A 17,803-nucleotide genomic window follows, 5' to 3' on the forward strand; every position below is an offset into this window, starting at 1 on the left:
GTGCCAGTGTGTGAAAGTACCGTGGCCCTTTTTGGCAATGCATGCAACAATTTGTTTATAATCTTTATGTTTTCGTATGGTGTTTTGTTTATACTTCAAGTCCACGCCTTTTAGATTGATCCTACAAACACTTGACCGTGGCCCTTATTTTGCAATGCATGCAACAATTTGTTTTTAATCTTTATGTTTTCGTATGGTGTTTTGTTTATACTTCAAGTCCACGCCTTCTAGATTGACCCAACAAACACTTGACCGTGGCCCTTTTTTTGCAATGCATGCAACAATTTGTTTTTAATCTTTATGTTTTCGTATGGTGTTTTGTTTATACTCCAATTCCACGCATTCTAGATTGATTCTACAAACACTTGAGATTTTATTTACGTCTTCGTTTGGGTCGATAACTGAAAGAATTCGTTACATGCACATATGCATGTTTTCGTCCTTCATGCATTTTTCTCCTAATTTCTGTCTGCCTACCGGATGCACCAGCTCTAAAATATTTTTTATTGCCCTACACGTTGTTCGAGTGGCTTATGCTTATCGATGAACTCAAGAAACGGGCCGTTCCCAAATTGTATGTTTATTTAGGCCAGCGATCTCGTTCTCATACGATAAGTTACAATAGCTTCGAATTTCTATCCAAACTTAGCCGTTGCAAATGAAATATTTGTTAAACTTTTGAATCGTACCAACCTACCCGTTGCTGTCGCAACAATGCGCAATCTGAGATTGCGCATCGTGTATTAATCAAGGTGTTATAAATGACAAGGTGAAGTTGTTCAGAGCAAAATGACATTTCTCGACTTGACATTTGTCTTCCGGGGGCTCCGGTCAAGGATAATGTATTTAGAAGCAAGGTGGAATGTATAATGAGGTGTAGTTATAGCGCTTTTGGCGATCCCCCCCCTGGGCTCCTATTTTGACAGATGGTTTTCCGCTTGTATATGTATTGATGGATTATTTACGTTTTGCATGGTCAATATTTGGTGGAGATCAATTTGGGTGAATATTTTAGTTTATTAGAACACAGTCCGTGATTTAAAATGGAAATTTTTCTTCGAGAACTTGAAGCGTTCGCCAAAAGCGGAAAACTAACTGTCAGTTTTCTTCGTCGATTCTTCTTCCACCTAGCTGTCAAAACGGGCTTATAACTTGACCTGATATCTTTACGGTCCTTGATTTAGAAGGTTGATTTTTATCGCTTTTGCTGGGCGACATTGTGGGGGACATCTGTCACTCTCTGCATACAAATTTCATTACCCCGCAACAGCCCTCCCCGATTTTTATACCGGAGCCCTGGGAAGAGAAATGTCAAGTCGAGAAATGTCATTTTGCTCTGAACAACTTCACCTTGTCATTTATAAACCTTGGGAATACAGATAAACCGGTATTCCTGGTCACTCTGATTTTAATACCGGAGCCACCAGTATTGTTAAGTCACCGTATTAAGGCCCGTGTCTGTGCTCCATCGGATGCGATTTTATCGGAAGGCCTGTCAAAATTTTATATGGAATTTGACAGATAACGTCGGACGTGCGATTTCGTCGTACGACGGAATCAAAAAATTTTGATTTCGTTGGACGCCGCATCCGATTTTATCTGTCAAACTAAATGTGTGGTGTTTTGTAGGAACAATCTCAAATTAATTTTTCATAATCATTATATTATTAAAATCATCCAAATAATCGCAATATTATACGAAAAAGCGTTTGACAGCACGTGCGATAAAATCGCATGCGATGGAGCACAGACTCGGGCCTAAATAACTAAATAATACCTGCAACAGTAGGGTTACCAAGTAATAATCTTTATTAGCTTTCTAGACTCCATGACGGTTTTATGTGTTTGCAGAAAGTGAAGTAATAGAAAATGTTATTTTTTAAAGTATTGAAACATCCTTTAGCGCGCGGGATGGTTACGTATTCCGTCTTATGGCCCTCAGCCAATTTAGTGCAGCAAAGTTTGGATGGACGAAGCTATGGTAAGCCAGCACAAATGACATGGATCCGTAGGAATTAACCTGTGATTTTTACAGATGCTTTAGACTTTGTTCAGAGTTTGAAGTATGGATTATACGGTACATTTTACGTTGCCCCAACGATCTATGGATGGGTAAAGATAACCAGCATCATGTGGCCAAAAATTAATTTACGTACTGCCATGATCAAAGCTATTATCGAGCAAGCTACATATGGGCCATTTGCTGGCATTAGTTTTTTATATATTATGTCATTGACCGAAGGAAAGACAGCTGTAGAAGCAGTAAAAGAAGTAAAATTGAAATTCCCCACTACATATACAGTAGGTCTTGCATTTTGGCCTTTTATTCAAACAATCAATTTTGCTTGTATACCCGAACGGAATCGTGTGCTATTTGTTGCAACCTGCAGTTTCGTATGGACAGTTTTTCTAGCTTCTATTAAAAATAACTGTATTTCGAATCAAAACTAACATCTGACGAAATAAACAAAACTGCAACGTAGCAAACAGAAAACTTGTGAAATATAAATTAAATGTTATAGTTAGGCTGATCATACGTACCGTATTCCGGGACAGTCCCAATTTCAAAATGGAAATTAAATGTCCAGTCGTAAAAAAAACCCGGGTCCGTGGCAACACTTCCGTTCCGTAGAACAGTACTCGCCACCCTACTAGCAAAGAGAATGAAAAAGTGTGCGACTTTCTGGCGAGGAGCATGTTGAAGCAGGGAGAGACGATTGGAATTACGCGGAATTACGCGGAGGCGCGAGCGTGTTTTGGTTTCTACACAGTTTTCGCACTCACACAATGAAATATATATTGTGACCCGGGTTTTTTTTACGACTGGACATTAAATTTCCATTTTGAAATTGGGACTGTCCCGGAATACGGTACGTACGTATGATCAGCCTAACTATAACATTTAATTAATATTTCACAAGTTTTCTGTTTGCTACGTTGCAGTTTTCTTTATTTCGTCAGATGTTAGTTTTGATTCGAAATACAGTTATTTTTAATAGAAGCTAGAAAAACTGTCCATACGAAACTGCAGGTTGCAACAAATAGCACACGATTCCGTTCGGGTATACAAGCAAAATTGATTGTTTGAATAAAAGGCCAAAATGCAAGACCTACTGTATATGTAGTGGGGAATTTCAATTTTACTTCTTTTACTGCTTCTACAGCTGTCTTTCCTTCGGTCAATGACATAATATATAAAAAACTAATGCCAGCAAATGGCCCATATGTAGCTTGCTCGATAATAGCTTTGATCATGGCAGTACGTAAATTAATTTTTGGCCACATGATGCTGGTTATCTTTACCCATCCATAGATCGTTGGGGCAACGTAAAATGTACCGTATAATCCATACTTCAAACTCTGAACAAAGTCTAAAGCATCTGTAAAAATCACAGGTTAATTCCTACGGATCCATGTCATTTGTGCTGGCTTACCATAGCTTCGTCCATCCAAACTTTGCTGCACTAAATTGGCTGAGGGCCATAAGACGGAATACGTAACCATCCCGCGCGCTAAAGGATGTTTCAATACTTTAAAAAATAACATTTTCTATTACTTCACTTTCTGCAAACACATAAAACCGTCATGGAGTCTAGAAAGCTAATAAAGATTATTACTTGGTAACCCTACTGTTGCAGGTATTATTTAGTTATTTAGGCCCAAGTCTGTGCTTCATCGCATGCGATTTTATCGCACGTGCTGTCAAACGCTTTTTCGTATAATATTGCGATTATTTGGATGATTTTAATAATATAATGATTATGAAAAATTAAGTTGAGATTGTTCCTACAAAACACCACACATTTAGTTTGACAGATAAAATCGGATGCGGCGTCCGACGAAATCAAATTTTTGATTCCGTCGTACGACGAAATCGCACGTCCGACGTTATCTGTCAAATTCCATATAAAATTTTGACAGGCCTTCCGATAAAATCGCATCCGATGGAGTACAGACACGGGCCTTAAAATCAAACATTTAAAAGTAATTAAAAGTCAAGTCGGTAAATTCACATAGCGCGTGGCCACGGAGCTGAAAAAATGTTGAAAATTTTTTCAACTTTGTCAAAATTGCTTGTCAACTGCAAAAAAGAGCTTTTCTCGTGGCCGCACCCAACGTGGATTAAAAATATCAGGTGGTGGATTAGGGCCTTGGAGGGTCGCCATAGTTGAGGGACTTTACGTCATTTTAAAACCGTTAACCATTGATTTCCGCACACAAAGTTTTGCAAATAGAACAGATTTCTTTGTTATTACGTGTATTTTTGTGTGTTTATTGATTTTATCGAAAAAATGATATATATTAACAAAAGATCTGATGATTTGTTTATGAACAAAATTTAAAACCATTTGAGTAAGAGTTCTAATCTCACGTAAATTGTCCATGCGGCTCGTAGATAATGAGGAATTATTATAAAAATTGAAAAAAATAATTATTTCTTAGTTTTTATTATCAAAAATGTCGAAAATCCAATGAATTATAGAATAAATTCACGGAATAACACAAAGTAACACACTATAATCTATGTTTTAATATTGAATAAGAACTCGCAAAGTCCAAAATATATTTTTAAAGAATATTTAATCGAAAAAATCGGGTAGATAAATTATATGAACAAATTTAATAAATGTAAACAAAGTTTGAATCCTGGGGACCTTACGTCAAGTGACGAATTGTCAAAATGAACTAGAGTCCACCACCTGATATTTTTAATTTTTATCCCAAGGTGGATGGGCCGCACCAAAAACATACACAAGAGCGTCAAAAGGCTCCAACATCTGAATATCATCGATATTTTGTTTAAGAAGCACTAACTAGGTACATAAATCAATTAGAATAATGCATTTCAGCATTATTATCATAACAATGGATCACAACTGCGCCAAATAGCTGTTTGTTTACGCTTTTTCACGAACGTCAAATTTTGACAAAAGCTCAAAAAAGTGACAAAAGCTCACATTTTGAAAAATTTGTCAGCATTTTGTCACTCCCGTGGCCTTTCGCTTACATATTATCGTGAAATTATGATAGCTTGAAAAATAATGCCAAAGTCTATATAAAACAAAGGTCGATGCATAGCTCGAATTGGTCCACCATTTTGAAAACTTGGTTTTGACAGTTAAGCAGCGGTCTAACCGTATTAATACCAAGGATAATGTATTTAGAAGGTTGATTTTTATCGCTTTTGCTGGGCGACATTGTGGGGGACATCTGTCACTCTCTGCATACAAATTTCATTACCCCGCACCAGCCCTCCCCGATTTTTATACCGGAGCCCAAGGTGTTATAAATGACAAGGTGAAGTTGTTCAGAGCAAAATGACATTTCTCGACTTGACATTTCTCTTCCGGGGGCTCCGGTATAAAAATCGGGGAGGGCTGTTGCGGGGTAATGAAATTTGTATGCAGAGAGTGACAGATGTCCCCCACAATGTCGCCCAGCAAAAGCGATAAAAATCAACCTTCTAAATACATTATCCTTGACCGGAGCCCCCGGAAGAGAAATGTCAAGTCGAGAAATGTCATTTTGCTCTGAACAACTTCACCTTGTCATTTATAACACCTTGATTAATACACGATGCGCAATCTCAGATTGCGCATTGTTGCGACAGCAACGGGTAGGTTGGTACGATTCAAAAGTTTAACAAATATTTCATTTGCAACGGCTAAGTTTGGATAGAAATTCGAAGCTATTGTAACTTATCGTGTGAGAACGAGATCGCTGGCCTAAATAAACATACAATTTGGGAACGGCCCGTTTCTTAAGTTCATCGATAAGCATAAGCCACTCGAACAACGTGTAGGTGAATAAAAAATATTTTAGAGCTGGTGCATCCGGTAGGCAGACAGAAATTAGGAGAAAAATGCATGAAGGACGAAAACATGCATATGTGCATGTAACGAATTCTTTCAGTTATCGACCCAAACGAAGACGTAAATAAAATCTCAAGTGTTTGTAGAATCAATCTAGAATGCGTGGAATTGAAGTATAAACAAAACTCCATACGAAAACATAAAGATTAAAAACAAATTGTTGCATGCATTGCAAAAAAGGGCCACAGTCAAGTGTTTGTTGGATCAATCTAGAAGGCGTGGACTTGAAGTATAAACAAAACACCATACGAAAACATAAAGATTATAAACAAATTGTTGCATGCATTGCCAAATACTTTCACACACTGGCACCAATAATTTTAAACAACGTGTACGGACACGTTCAACACCATCAAAAATGTTAGCATATAAGAACCAATTTTGTCAAATAAACGTCAGATCTAATTTAGAAACGGACGGAAAACGTCTCGATTTTCTTTGAACGTCTTGGCCTTTCCTAGGTTTTTCTTTAGGTCTCATCCGGGTCCCTCTGCCCCCATCCGAAAAGTTATTGAATGAATTGTGCCACTTTCGAAGCATAGGTTCCCACGAACCGCGAACACTAGCCGAAGGTTTAATGTACAATTTATTTCGGTAACTCCTTTCGGGCAGAAACCCATCTTTATATAAATTTGTTTTCGGTTGGATCTCAGGACACTGAAGGCCTTTCCTTCGAGTGGCCTGGCCCGAGTTCCGCCATCAACACGCATATATTCGTTTTATCAAAACATAAGTCATTTCGCGTAGCCAACCCTGAGTTATAAACGTCATTTCCATACATTTTCAGATTGCGCCAAGATTGCGCATAAATTTTCAAGATTATATGTCCGAGATATATATTTTTTTTGACAGATAAATATATCAAACCGACCCGTTTGACAGATAAATATATGCGCAATCTGAGATTGCGCATCGTTTATTGCTATGGTAATGTTGTTGCGCACCAAAGTGGGTAGAAAGGAGGTGTCGTCATGTAGAACAATTGGGCATCGAGGCTTTAGAAAAGAGCACAAAACCAGGATCGACAGCAGTTGTCAAATGCGACGAATGTTGCTGGTATTTGGATATGATAAATGAATTGTTTTCGTTTAATAACATTTGTTTAGCACTAAAAATTTGTATTTTCATCCACACTCTATAAATCGACATTTTACACGTTATAATGCAGCTGCTGCCTGTAAACAAATATCGATGGCTGCTGTCAAACTGAATCTCAAAATGGCAACATGCCAAACGCTAAGAAGACACCTCCTCTATATTCCACCTTGCTTCGATCGGTTCTTTGCACGTTTCTGCTCGCTTTCTCGATCTCAGCGGAAAGCGAGCTAGAAACCGAGCTCAATAACTGCTCGATTTTGTTGTGCGGGAGCCAGCGCGCTCAGTTTGATCTGCTCGCCGCGGCATGCGGGCATGGTTGTCTCGTTTGCACTAGTGCAGCGTGTAGTGAGTGTTCCTCTGTGCGCTTTCTTTATTGCCTACACACAAAATCGTCAGTTCAGCTCGCCGTGAAAGGTTGCGCGCATATTAGCCTAACCGTATTAATACACGATGCGTAATCTCAGATTGCGCATATATTCGTTTTATCAAAATATATGTCATTTCGCGTAGCCAACCCTGAGCTATAAACGTCATTTCCATACAATTTCAGATTGCGCCAAGATTGCGCATAAATTTTCAAGATTATATGTCTGTTGGAAATTGGATAATTCTTTTCGAACATAAATTTGAGTTGCTTAAAACAAAGCGTTAGGAAACTAAGATTAGGTTATAAACTACTCGACGTTAGAAACTGCTCGATCTGCATGAACTATGAACTGCATGAATTATTATATACAAAAAAGGACAAACGAATATACAGTTGCAAACCGACCAGCGATAAAGGTGTACACTTTCCCATTCAAATTTCCTCCAAATATCACAGCCAGCCCCTTTTCGTGAATATATTTCACATTTTTGGTCCTTCGAACCGGATTGTGATACACGGAGAAGAAACCCAAATAGCCAGAATTGCTTAAGCAGCTCATTTTGGCACGCTAAAGATCGCTGCTCTAATTCGCCTTTTGCAGTAGATAAACAGCATCAAAGTTCCAGGTGGTCCTTCTAAATAGCGCCTAAGCAGCTTCCTTAAGCTCCGGTGCCGGGGATTATTTTTTTTGTGTTTTATTTTCAAGCAAGCGTCATCGATGAAATAAACAACAGGATTTGATTTGTTTGTGTACATGTGTATATTTTTAAATCTTTAATCCGCAAACATCCCTACATCATTAACGGACGTCTCTTCATGGAAAATGCCGGACGTGGCATTGGCGGACAGCACCTTTAACAGTCCGGGGCAAATCGACATCGTCATCGGAGGCGATACGTTCTGGGAGCTCCACACCGGTCGCAAGCGCTCTATCGGTAGAGGCAAACCGTGGCTGGTCGAAACCCATTTTGGTTGGGTTGTCACCGGCAACACTCATCATTCGTCCATCGGTCCGCGGCTGTGCCATCTATCTGCATACGACACTCCACTGGAGGAGACCATGCAGCGGTTCTGGGAGAGTGAAACCATAGCCGAGGATCCTGTGCTATCGGTTGAGGAGAATACTTGCGAGAAGCATTTCGTAGCAACAACTGTTCGCAACTCAAGTGGAAGGTATGTCGTTAGTTTGCCATTTAACTCCAACCCTAATATCGTTTTAGGAGAGTCGAAGGAAATAGCCGATCGCAGACTGCGTTGTATCGAACGGCGGTTGAACACCAATGCTAAAATGAAAGAAGAATATGTGGAATTTATGAAAGAATATGAGCATTTGGGGCATATGAAGCGACTTACCAGTGCTGCAAACGATTCGGTAGAGCATTACTACCTCCCACATCACGCTGTCATTAAGGAATCAAGCACAACCACGAAGGTGCGTGTCGTGTTCGATGCATCCTGTAAGACTTCGAGTGGTTACTCATTGAACGACAAACTCTTAGTGGGACCAGTCGTTCAAGAAGATCTTTTATCGATTATCCTTCAGTTTCGTTCTCGTGCCATTGCTCTCACTGCAGACGTAGAGAAGATGTATCGTCAAATTTTACATAGCCCTCATGACCGTAACTATCTGCGCATCCGGTACAGAGAACATCCTGCAGATCCTATATCGACATTTGAGCTACAGACGGTTACGTACGGCACAGCCTCTGCTCCATTTTTAGCAACCAGGACCCTAAAACAGATTGCTCTTGATCACAAGGAAGAGTATCCTTTGGCAATGAATGCGGACATGAACGATTTTTACGTAGATGATTTGCTAACGGGTACCGATGATTTGTCCGAAGCAATCGTTATACAAAGGCAAATCTCAGACATGCTAAATTCAGCTGGCTTCACGCTGAAGAAATGGGCGTCGAACCGCACCGAAGCATTGAAGAACGTTCCTTCTGAGGATGTGGCGGTACAACTCACGCACGACTGGAAGAGCTCGAAACAAGTATCCACGTTAGGCATCGTTTGGGAACCGGCAACTGATACACTACGGTTTCGTATTGAGATACCACCTACAACACCCAGCATGACGAAAAGGTTAATTTTGTCATATATCGCCAAGATATTTGATCCCCTCGGGTTACTGGGCCCAACGATCATCATCGCAAAGATGTTCATGCAGCAATTATGGGCTCTCAAGATTAATGGAAAGGCATATGACTGGGACAGCGAGCTACCATCGCACTTACAGCATGAATGGTCGAAATTTCACTCTACACTATCTTCACTACGCAATTTGACAGTCCCACGGTACATATCGCAATGCACGGCAACAAGTCTGCAAATTCATATCTTTGCCGACGCATCACAACTAGCATATGGTGCTTGTTGCTACATTCGGGCTGAAAGCATGGAAGGAGTAACCGTGCAGCTGCTAACAGCCAAGTCAAAGGTCGTTGCGTTATCCAATTCACATTCCATAGCTCGATTGGAATTATGTGCAGCACGACTAGCCACACTCCTAAACGAGAAAGTCCAGCAATCACTGAAAATTTCTGCTACCACCATCTGTTGGACCGATTCCATGACTGTTCTTCACTGGCTGAATCCAGCACCAAATCGATGGGGAGCCCTTTGTTGCAAACAGGGTTGCAAAAATTCAGCAAACGGCTGGAATACGGTGTGAGCGCTGGTGGCACGGGCCACATTGGTTAGCACGCAACTCGGAAGAATGGCCACAGAACACACCATCACCAAGCGAAGATGAGAGCGCAGAAGAAGAAAACCTATCGTCACGGGTTGCAAGCACAGCATTAATCTGCGAATTTCGAAACAGTTTGTTCTCACGATTTTCGATCTACCACAAACTGCAAAGAGTTGTTTCACATTGTTTGCGCTTTATACAAAACGCAAAGCGCCGCGTAGGAAACAAGGTCCATGCTAAGGACATCCTACCACTCACTGTAGACGAACTCAAGGCGGCAGAACTCAAGTTGTGTTATCTTTCGCAACAAGACACCTTTTCCGAGGAGATACAACACCTGCAGAAGGGCAAAGAGATTCCGAAGAACTCCAAATTAAAATGGATTTCCCCTTTCATAGATACGCAAGGTATTCTGCGCATTGGTGGCCGGCTCAGTAACGCACATCTGTCGGGACGTCGTCTTCGTGACCGACCCCCGCTCCTTATTCCTTCCCGCCAAACTCGTCATGGCCAGAATGACCCTTTCTTGCGCGCTCTTTCTGCCTTCAACGATTCATATCTCCTATTCGACTTCAACGTCCCAGTTTCCCAATTCCGCTCCCGTCTTCGTGAATCCTCATCCCTTATGTTTCCCTAGATTATAAGAACACATTTGTAAAACCCTAGAGGCCAACAAATTTAAATAAATAAATAATAATAATAATAATAATCAGAAAAACACCCGGTAATATTATCATCGAAACATCCACTGTCCGCACTACTAGCTGTTTCGATACACTTGAGTAAGCTGCATGCTGCACCACAACTGCTTTTAACAACACTACGCCAAAGCTTTTGGATAATTGGCGGTCGTAATTTGTGCAAGTCTGTGTACCACAGTTGCCACGCATGTTTTAAGGCCAAACCCACACTTGTTAAGCAAAGTATCGCCGATTTGCCAACATCATGAGTCACACCAACAAGACCATTCTCAGTATGCGGAGTAGACTATTGCGGACCAATCTATATAAAACAAACCATACGCAACAGAAGTCCGATTAAAGCATACATCGCCATATTTGTATGTTTTTCAACAAGAGCGGTACATATCGAACTGGTTGGCGATTTAACATCAACAGCATTTATCAATGCACTTCGTCGTTTGATTGCACGTCGTGGTCAAATCAGTGAACTGCATTCCGACAATGCAACCACCTTTAAGGGAGCGGCACATGAGCTGAATCGCGTATACAAGATGCTAAAGTGCAACGAACATGATCGAGCTGCTATATTTGATTGGTGCGCGATGAATCAGATGAAGTGGAAGTTTATCCCCCCCAAGAGCACCACATTTTGGAGGTTTATGGGAGCCAGCGGTGAAGGCAGCTAAAAAGCATATAGTCAGAACAATAGGAACAACAAGCATCACACAGGAGAGCATGCTTACCCTACTTGCCCAGGTAGAGCAATGTTTGAATTCGCGACCAATTACACCTCTATCCGATGAGCCGTCGGACTTGGAACCATTGACACCGGGACACTTCCTCGTCGGTGGCAATCTGCAAGCGGTACCAATCATCGATTACACCGAGACACCGAGCAACTACTTGAGGGAATACAAGCTCGAGCCAATATTGCAACGGGAAATCAGCGGTTCTGAAAGAAAATACACTGGTGATTATTAAGGAAGACAATGTACATCCTACTGTTATGGCATTATGACCAATATTGCCATGACCTGAAACCGTTGTGCACGGTTTAAGCGATAGCGATCCGTCTTGAAATACTGTCAGTTTCGAATAAAAAAAGGAATGCGCAGCTCGCGCTGCGCATGATTTAGCGTCCAAGCTCCAACTAAACACATCGTGTTTATTTAATATTTTGAAAGAACATAACATGGCGATCATGCCAGGAGCAACAGAAACATATTGGGAAAACGCTAAATATGGCATACGTATAACATTGCCATACGTGCAGAAGTGATATTTCTTGCATTGTGACATCAAAAGAGCAGCAGTAGCAAAGTGCGGTGTAATGTGTCCATATAAAAATGCGTCACATGATTGAACCAGAGCAATAGTGTTTGGCGTAAAAAAAAAAAAAAAAAAAAATAAAAAAAAACAAAATCGAAATAACTGTTACTGTCATCGCCTCACTGAGTTCATCGCCTACTGAGCGTAAAAAAAAAGAAGAGAAAAAAAAAAGTTAACGTGTGAAGAGCAACAACCGTTCCGGCCCTCTTGTGACACCAGTTCGCTGTATTAGTGTGCATGTAAAAAAAAAAAAAAAAAGAAGTTTTGGTGACAAAACAAACAACGCCCCTCATCGTGAATCATCGTGTTCGTTGTCTAGTGTGTGTGTGTCAGGCAGAAATTTTGGAAAACAATACGAGCAACACCCTCACCGTGGATCATCGAGTTCGTCGCTTTTGTGTGCATCAAGAAAAAAAAATTGGTGACAATCGCGTTCGTTGTCTATTGTGTGTGTCAGGCAGAGGTTTTGGGTAACAATACAAGTTACACCCTTACCGAGGATCATCGAGTTCGTCGCTTTTGTGTGCATCAGGCTAGAGTTGTGGTGACAAAACAAACAACGCCCCTCATCGTGGATCATCGTGTTCGTTGTCTATTGTGTGTGTGTGTCAGGCAGAAATTTTGGACGACAATACGAGCAACACCCTCACCGTCGGATCATCGAGTTCGTCGCTTTTGTGTGCAACAGGCAAAAATTTTGGTGACAATCGTGTCTTTGTTTATTGTACGTGCCAGGCAGAAATTTTGGGCGACAATACAAGCAACACCGTGGATCATCGAGTTCATCGCTTTTGTGTGCAGCAGGCTAAAACTTTGGTGACAAGACAAGCAACTCCCGCAACGTCGATCATCAAATCATCACTTTAGTGTGTGTACAGTTACGTGAAAATTCCTAAGCGAGCAGCCTATCTCGCCTTTGTCTACCGACAACCTAATGAAGAAAGCAACCCGCAGCGCTGTGGATGAGCGGAAAAGTGCGATCAGAAACAAAACAACAAAACCGAAGGTGAGTACAGAATTGGTGGCGGCTGTGGGTTTGGTAGTGTTCAGACAAAACACTTGCAACAAGCAGACAAACAAAAACGCGACAATGACGACAAAACTTGACTTGAATTTAGGATTAAAACTAATTAAACCATATGATGGTAATTCAAAAGACCTTGCGAATTATATAGAAAGTGTTGAGTTGTTTCGAGAATATTCAGAAGGTGTAGATGAGCATCACTTTTTAAAATTTTTGAGAACCACACTGACAGGCGTAGCGCATGGAGTTATCACTCCTGCTAATACAATTGAGGAGGCGCTTAAACTCCTAAAAGAAAAATTCGCTGTAAAAATGACACCTTTGGCGGTGGAACACGAGATGGGAACCAAGAGGCAAGGAAAGCGTGACATTTCCGAGTATGGGTCAGAAATTGAAGCTTTGTCTGCAAAACTAGCAGCGGCCCATGTTTCAGCTGGAAATTTTGTTCCGGAAGGTTCTGCGAAAAATATAGTGGAAACAACAGCTATACGTGCGTTTATAGGGGGACTATCCAATCCAACAACAAAATTTTTTCTGAAAGCAAGAAATCCTCCCACACTAAGCAAGGCGATTTCTGATGCTTTGGAATGTTCCTCTGAATTTGAAAACAATGATGGAAACCATGATGCATTGTGGAACCATCGACAAAACTGGTACAATCGACCACCCATGCGAGCCCGAGGTGGTTGTCGCCGACCATCTGGTTTTCGATACTTAAGAGGAAATCAAAGGGGAAACAATAATGCATTTCGTGGAAGTTCATCATTTTTGCCAAATAGGTCAAATCCAAACAACACACATCAACACGAAAACTTTTCAGCCAATGATGCACCAACGCAGGAAGAGGAAGACGTAAATTTGTTGGATTTATTTCGTTGATTTTGATATAATCAAAACCGTTAAAATTTTTGGTCACCTTTTTTCAAAAAAAATCCAATTTATTATCGATAGCGGAGCATCTTGTTGCATTATTGCACAACGATGTATTCCCAACCATGTATATATTAATCCTCATAATAAGTTTATGGTCAGAGGCCTTAATGGCAATACTCAAACTATGGGATATATCGACACGACAATAACTATTGATAATAATAAATATCCTATTCGTTTTCATGTACTAAATAATTTACCGTCAGATATTAATGGGTTAATTGGTACCAATTTCTTAAAACAATTTAATGCTATTTTTGATTTTTCTAAAATGAAAATTTCTTTTACCCCACCTAAATATTATAATAATTTTCATATACCTGCAAGAACTGAATTACTTACATATGTTGATACAGATACAACTGAAATGTCTGTAATAATGAGTGAACAATTATCGCCACATGTTTTTGTTGCCAACAGTTTAGCAACACCAATAAATGGGAAACTTCCTGTTAAGTTAGTTAATTTTTCAAACAAACCAACTTCCATTAAAAATTTCAAACCAATAATTCAACCTGCTGAAGCTTATAATATAATTGAATTTAAAAGAAACGATGAAAATACTGACAGGGCCAAACAACTTCTTAAAGAATTAAATTTAGCACATTTAACAGATGATGAAAGAAAAATGATTTCAAAATTGTGTTTAAAATTTAACGATATTTTTGTCTCAATAATGACGTTCTTAAACCTTCAAGCTGTCTTCAAGCTAATATTAAAGCAAAAACTAATGTAACACCAAGCTATTCAAAGCAATATCGGTTGCCATATTTTCAGAAAAGTGAAACAGAAAAACAGATTAATAAAATGCTGAATGAGAACATAATTGAACCCGCTCAATCCGACTGGAATAGCCCTATTTTATTGGTACCTAAAAAATCATCAAATGATACGAAAAAATGGCGGCTAGTAGTAGATTATCGGAAAGTAAATTCAGTTATACAAGATGATAAATTTCCACTTCCTAATATAGAGGAAGTAATTGATTCATTGGCTGGTGCCAAATATTTCTCGCACCTTGATTTGTCACAAGGATACTACCAAGTTCAACTTAATAAAGAGGACCGGCCAATTAAAGCATTTACCACAGCAACGGGCCAATATCAGATGACAAGATTACCTATGGGTCTTAAAATCAGCCCATCAACTTTTTCGAGGCTTATGACAATTGCTTTGTCAGGACTAAATCAAGAAAAATGTTTGGTTTATCTTGATGACATTATTGTTTTCGGGAAAAACTTACAGGAGCATAATACAAATCTTATTGCTACCTTTACTAGATTACAAAAAGTCAATTTAAAATTAAATCCTGAAAAATGTCATTTTCTAAAAAAAGAATTGGTTTATCTTGGACATTACATTTCTAATGAAGGGATAAAACCTGATCCAGCAAAAATTGAATGTATTAAGAATTGGCCTGTACCAACCAGCGCAGATCAAGTTAAACGATTCATTGCGTTTGCCAATTACTATAGGAAGCACATATAAAATTTTGCTAGCATTTGTATGCCGCTTAATATGCTCACAAGAAAAAATGTTCCTTTCAAATGGACTCCAGAATGTAATCAATCATTTGAAACACTTAAACAAAAATTTATAAATCCACCACTTTTAGACTTTCCGGATTTCAGCGAAAATAATAAATTCATATTACATACGGATGCATCGGGAACAGCCATCGGTGCAGTCTTACAAAATAAAAATGGGAAACCCATAGCTTATGCAAGCAGAGCTTTGAACAAAGCCGAATTAAACTATGGTACAATAGAAAAGGAATTGCTAGCAGTAGTGTGGGCTACATAACATTTTCGTCCCTATTTGTTTGGAAAAACATTCGAAATTTTCACTGATCATAGACCGCTGGTCTACTTATTTACAATGACTGACCCATCAAGCAGACTCACTAAATTCCGCCTTGCATTAGAGGAGTTCGATTTCGTGATCCAGTATACAAAAGGAACTGATAATGTGGTGGCAGATGCACTTTCTCGAATGTCGAGTGACGATCTCAAAACACTCAATCATGACGTAGTACTAACAACAACAAGGTCTATGATTTCTAAACAAAATGACGCTTCTTCAGACAAGAACATTCCGAACAATCCACAGCCTTCATCAAAAACTGTATTCGTAGAGCTCGTAGTTTGCCCTGAGATAAAAAATGTTGTAGCAACAAACGAAAAAATCAAAATTCCCGATACACAAAGCATAATTCATCTACGGAGAATATTGCTCGATATTTTGAAAATAAAAAAAGAAATAGGGAAAGAGGTGATACTGGTAATAAGGAAATATGATGAGAAGATCAAAAAACTTCTTGAAAACATCAAAATGATAAATATAAAAAACCTTCCAAAAATAGTAGTAATGCAAAGGGATATAAATATAATCAAAGATTGTGAAAAAGAATTAAAATTGCTCATTATGAACGATCATCATATTCTGCCTACAGCAGGACATGCAGGAGTAAATAGTATGTTGAAAACCATTAAACAACGATATACATGGAAGGGCATAGATACAGATGTACGGAACATGGTTAAAAAATGTAAAGAGTGTCAGGTGAACAAAAGATAAGTGAACCAAAAATACCATTAACAATAACGTCTACTGCTAGCGAGCCCATGGAAAAAATATATTTAGATTTGGTAGGACCACTTGTGAAAGTAGAAGGTTGTGAATATATTTTGACAACACAATGCGATCTTACTAAATTCATCACAGCAACACCTATTACAGACAAAAGAACGGAAACGGTAGCAAAGGCATTCGTAGAAAAAGTAATTCTCAAATATGGAATACCAAAAATCATTTGCACGGATAGAGGAGCAGAGTTTATGTCAAAACTATTCATCGAACTTTGCAAACAACTTAATATTGAAAAACTAAATTCCACGGCATATCACCATGAAAGCATAGGAGCCTTGGAAAATTCACATAAAATGTTAGGGAATTTCCTAAGAATCCATTGCAAAGACAACCCACTAGCTTGGAAGGATTGGATTCAATTCTATGAGTTTTCGTACAACAACATTGTACATACAGTAACAGGTTATTCCCCTTTCTTTTTATTATATGGCCGACTGCCTAATATTCCTTCGAATTGCTTAGAAAACCCTAAAAAGGAAATGCATTACGATTTAGACAACTATATAAAAACCTTACAAGCTAAATTGGTAATTTCACATCGAGAAGTCAGAGAAAAGCTCATAAATAACAAACATAAGGTAAAATTAAAGTATGACCAAACAAGTAAAATCAAGATTTTTGAGCCAGGAGATCAATGTTTGTTGAGAAATGAAACGGCTAGTAAGTTAGAGCAACCATTTTTAGGACCTTATACTATTATTAAAGAAACCGGTCCAAATGTTGAACTAAAGATAGGTGATAGAACAGAAATCGTCCATAAAAATAGGATTAAGAAATATTGTATGTAAAAAAAAAAAAAAAATTTTTTTGGTTGGGCGTGTTATGGCATTATGACCAATATTGCCATGACCTGAAACCGTTGTGCACGGTTTAAGCGATAGCGATCCGTCTTGAAATACTGTCAGTTTCGAATAAAAAGGAATGCGCAGCTCGCGCTGCGCATGATTTAGCGTCCAAGCTCCAACTAAACACATCGTGTTTATTTAATATTTTGAAAGAACATAACACTACCTCGTGGCCGATGGGGCGCATCGTTGCAGTACACCCTGGAAAGGACGATGTAGTTCGCGTCGTTACACTGCGCACTGCTTCAGGGAAGCAAATCGTCCGCGCAGCTAATCGTCTGGCGGTTTTGCCTAATCCGGACGTAAT

The 17,803-nt window shown here is 39.3% G+C and overlaps 1 protein-coding gene and 2 long non-coding RNA genes across 6 annotated transcripts; 2 read left to right on the plus strand and 1 right to left on the minus strand.

The window, feature by feature from the left end:
• Positions 1 to 1,864: 1,864 nt before the first annotated feature.
• LOC120905986 lies at positions 1,865 to 3,505 on the plus strand. 3 transcript variants are annotated; one of them, XR_005739976.1, is made up of 3 exons: positions 1,886 to 1,981; positions 2,036 to 2,870; positions 3,396 to 3,505. It is a non-coding gene; the product is annotated as an uncharacterized LOC120905986 (long non-coding RNA). The 3 variants fall into 3 exon arrangements; XR_005739975.1 differs by lacking the exon at positions 3,396 to 3,505 and adding an exon at positions 2,944 to 3,138; XR_005739974.1 differs by lacking the exon at positions 3,396 to 3,505 and having other exon boundaries at positions 1,865 to 1,981; positions 2,036 to 2,494.
• Positions 1,908 to 3,551, minus strand: LOC120906012. Of its 2 annotated transcripts, none has more exons than XR_005739989.1 (3): positions 3,435 to 3,551; positions 2,542 to 3,380; positions 1,908 to 2,020 (listed from the first exon to the last, which is right to left on the minus strand). It is a non-coding gene; the product is annotated as an uncharacterized LOC120906012 (long non-coding RNA). The 2 variants fall into 2 exon arrangements; XR_005739985.1 differs by lacking the exon at positions 1,908 to 2,020 and adding an exon at positions 2,278 to 2,472.
• Positions 3,552 to 8,064: 4,513 nt separating this feature from the next.
• On the plus strand, positions 8,065 to 9,948 carry LOC120905896. Its single transcript, XM_040317205.1, has 2 exons — positions 8,065 to 8,770; positions 8,913 to 9,948. Exons 1-2 carry the CDS (start codon positions 8,162 to 8,164, stop codon positions 8,916 to 8,918), a joined length of 615 nt encoding a protein of 204 aa, XP_040173139.1. The 5' UTR covers positions 8,065 to 8,161; the 3' UTR covers positions 8,919 to 9,948.
• The last annotated feature ends 7,855 nt before the right edge of the window (positions 9,949 to 17,803 follow it).

The sequence above is a fragment of the Anopheles arabiensis genome, chromosome 2, assembly GCF_016920715.1.
Source record: "Anopheles arabiensis isolate DONGOLA chromosome 2, AaraD3, whole genome shotgun sequence".
NCBI classification, from domain to species: domain Eukaryota; kingdom Metazoa; phylum Arthropoda; class Insecta; order Diptera; family Culicidae; genus Anopheles; species Anopheles arabiensis.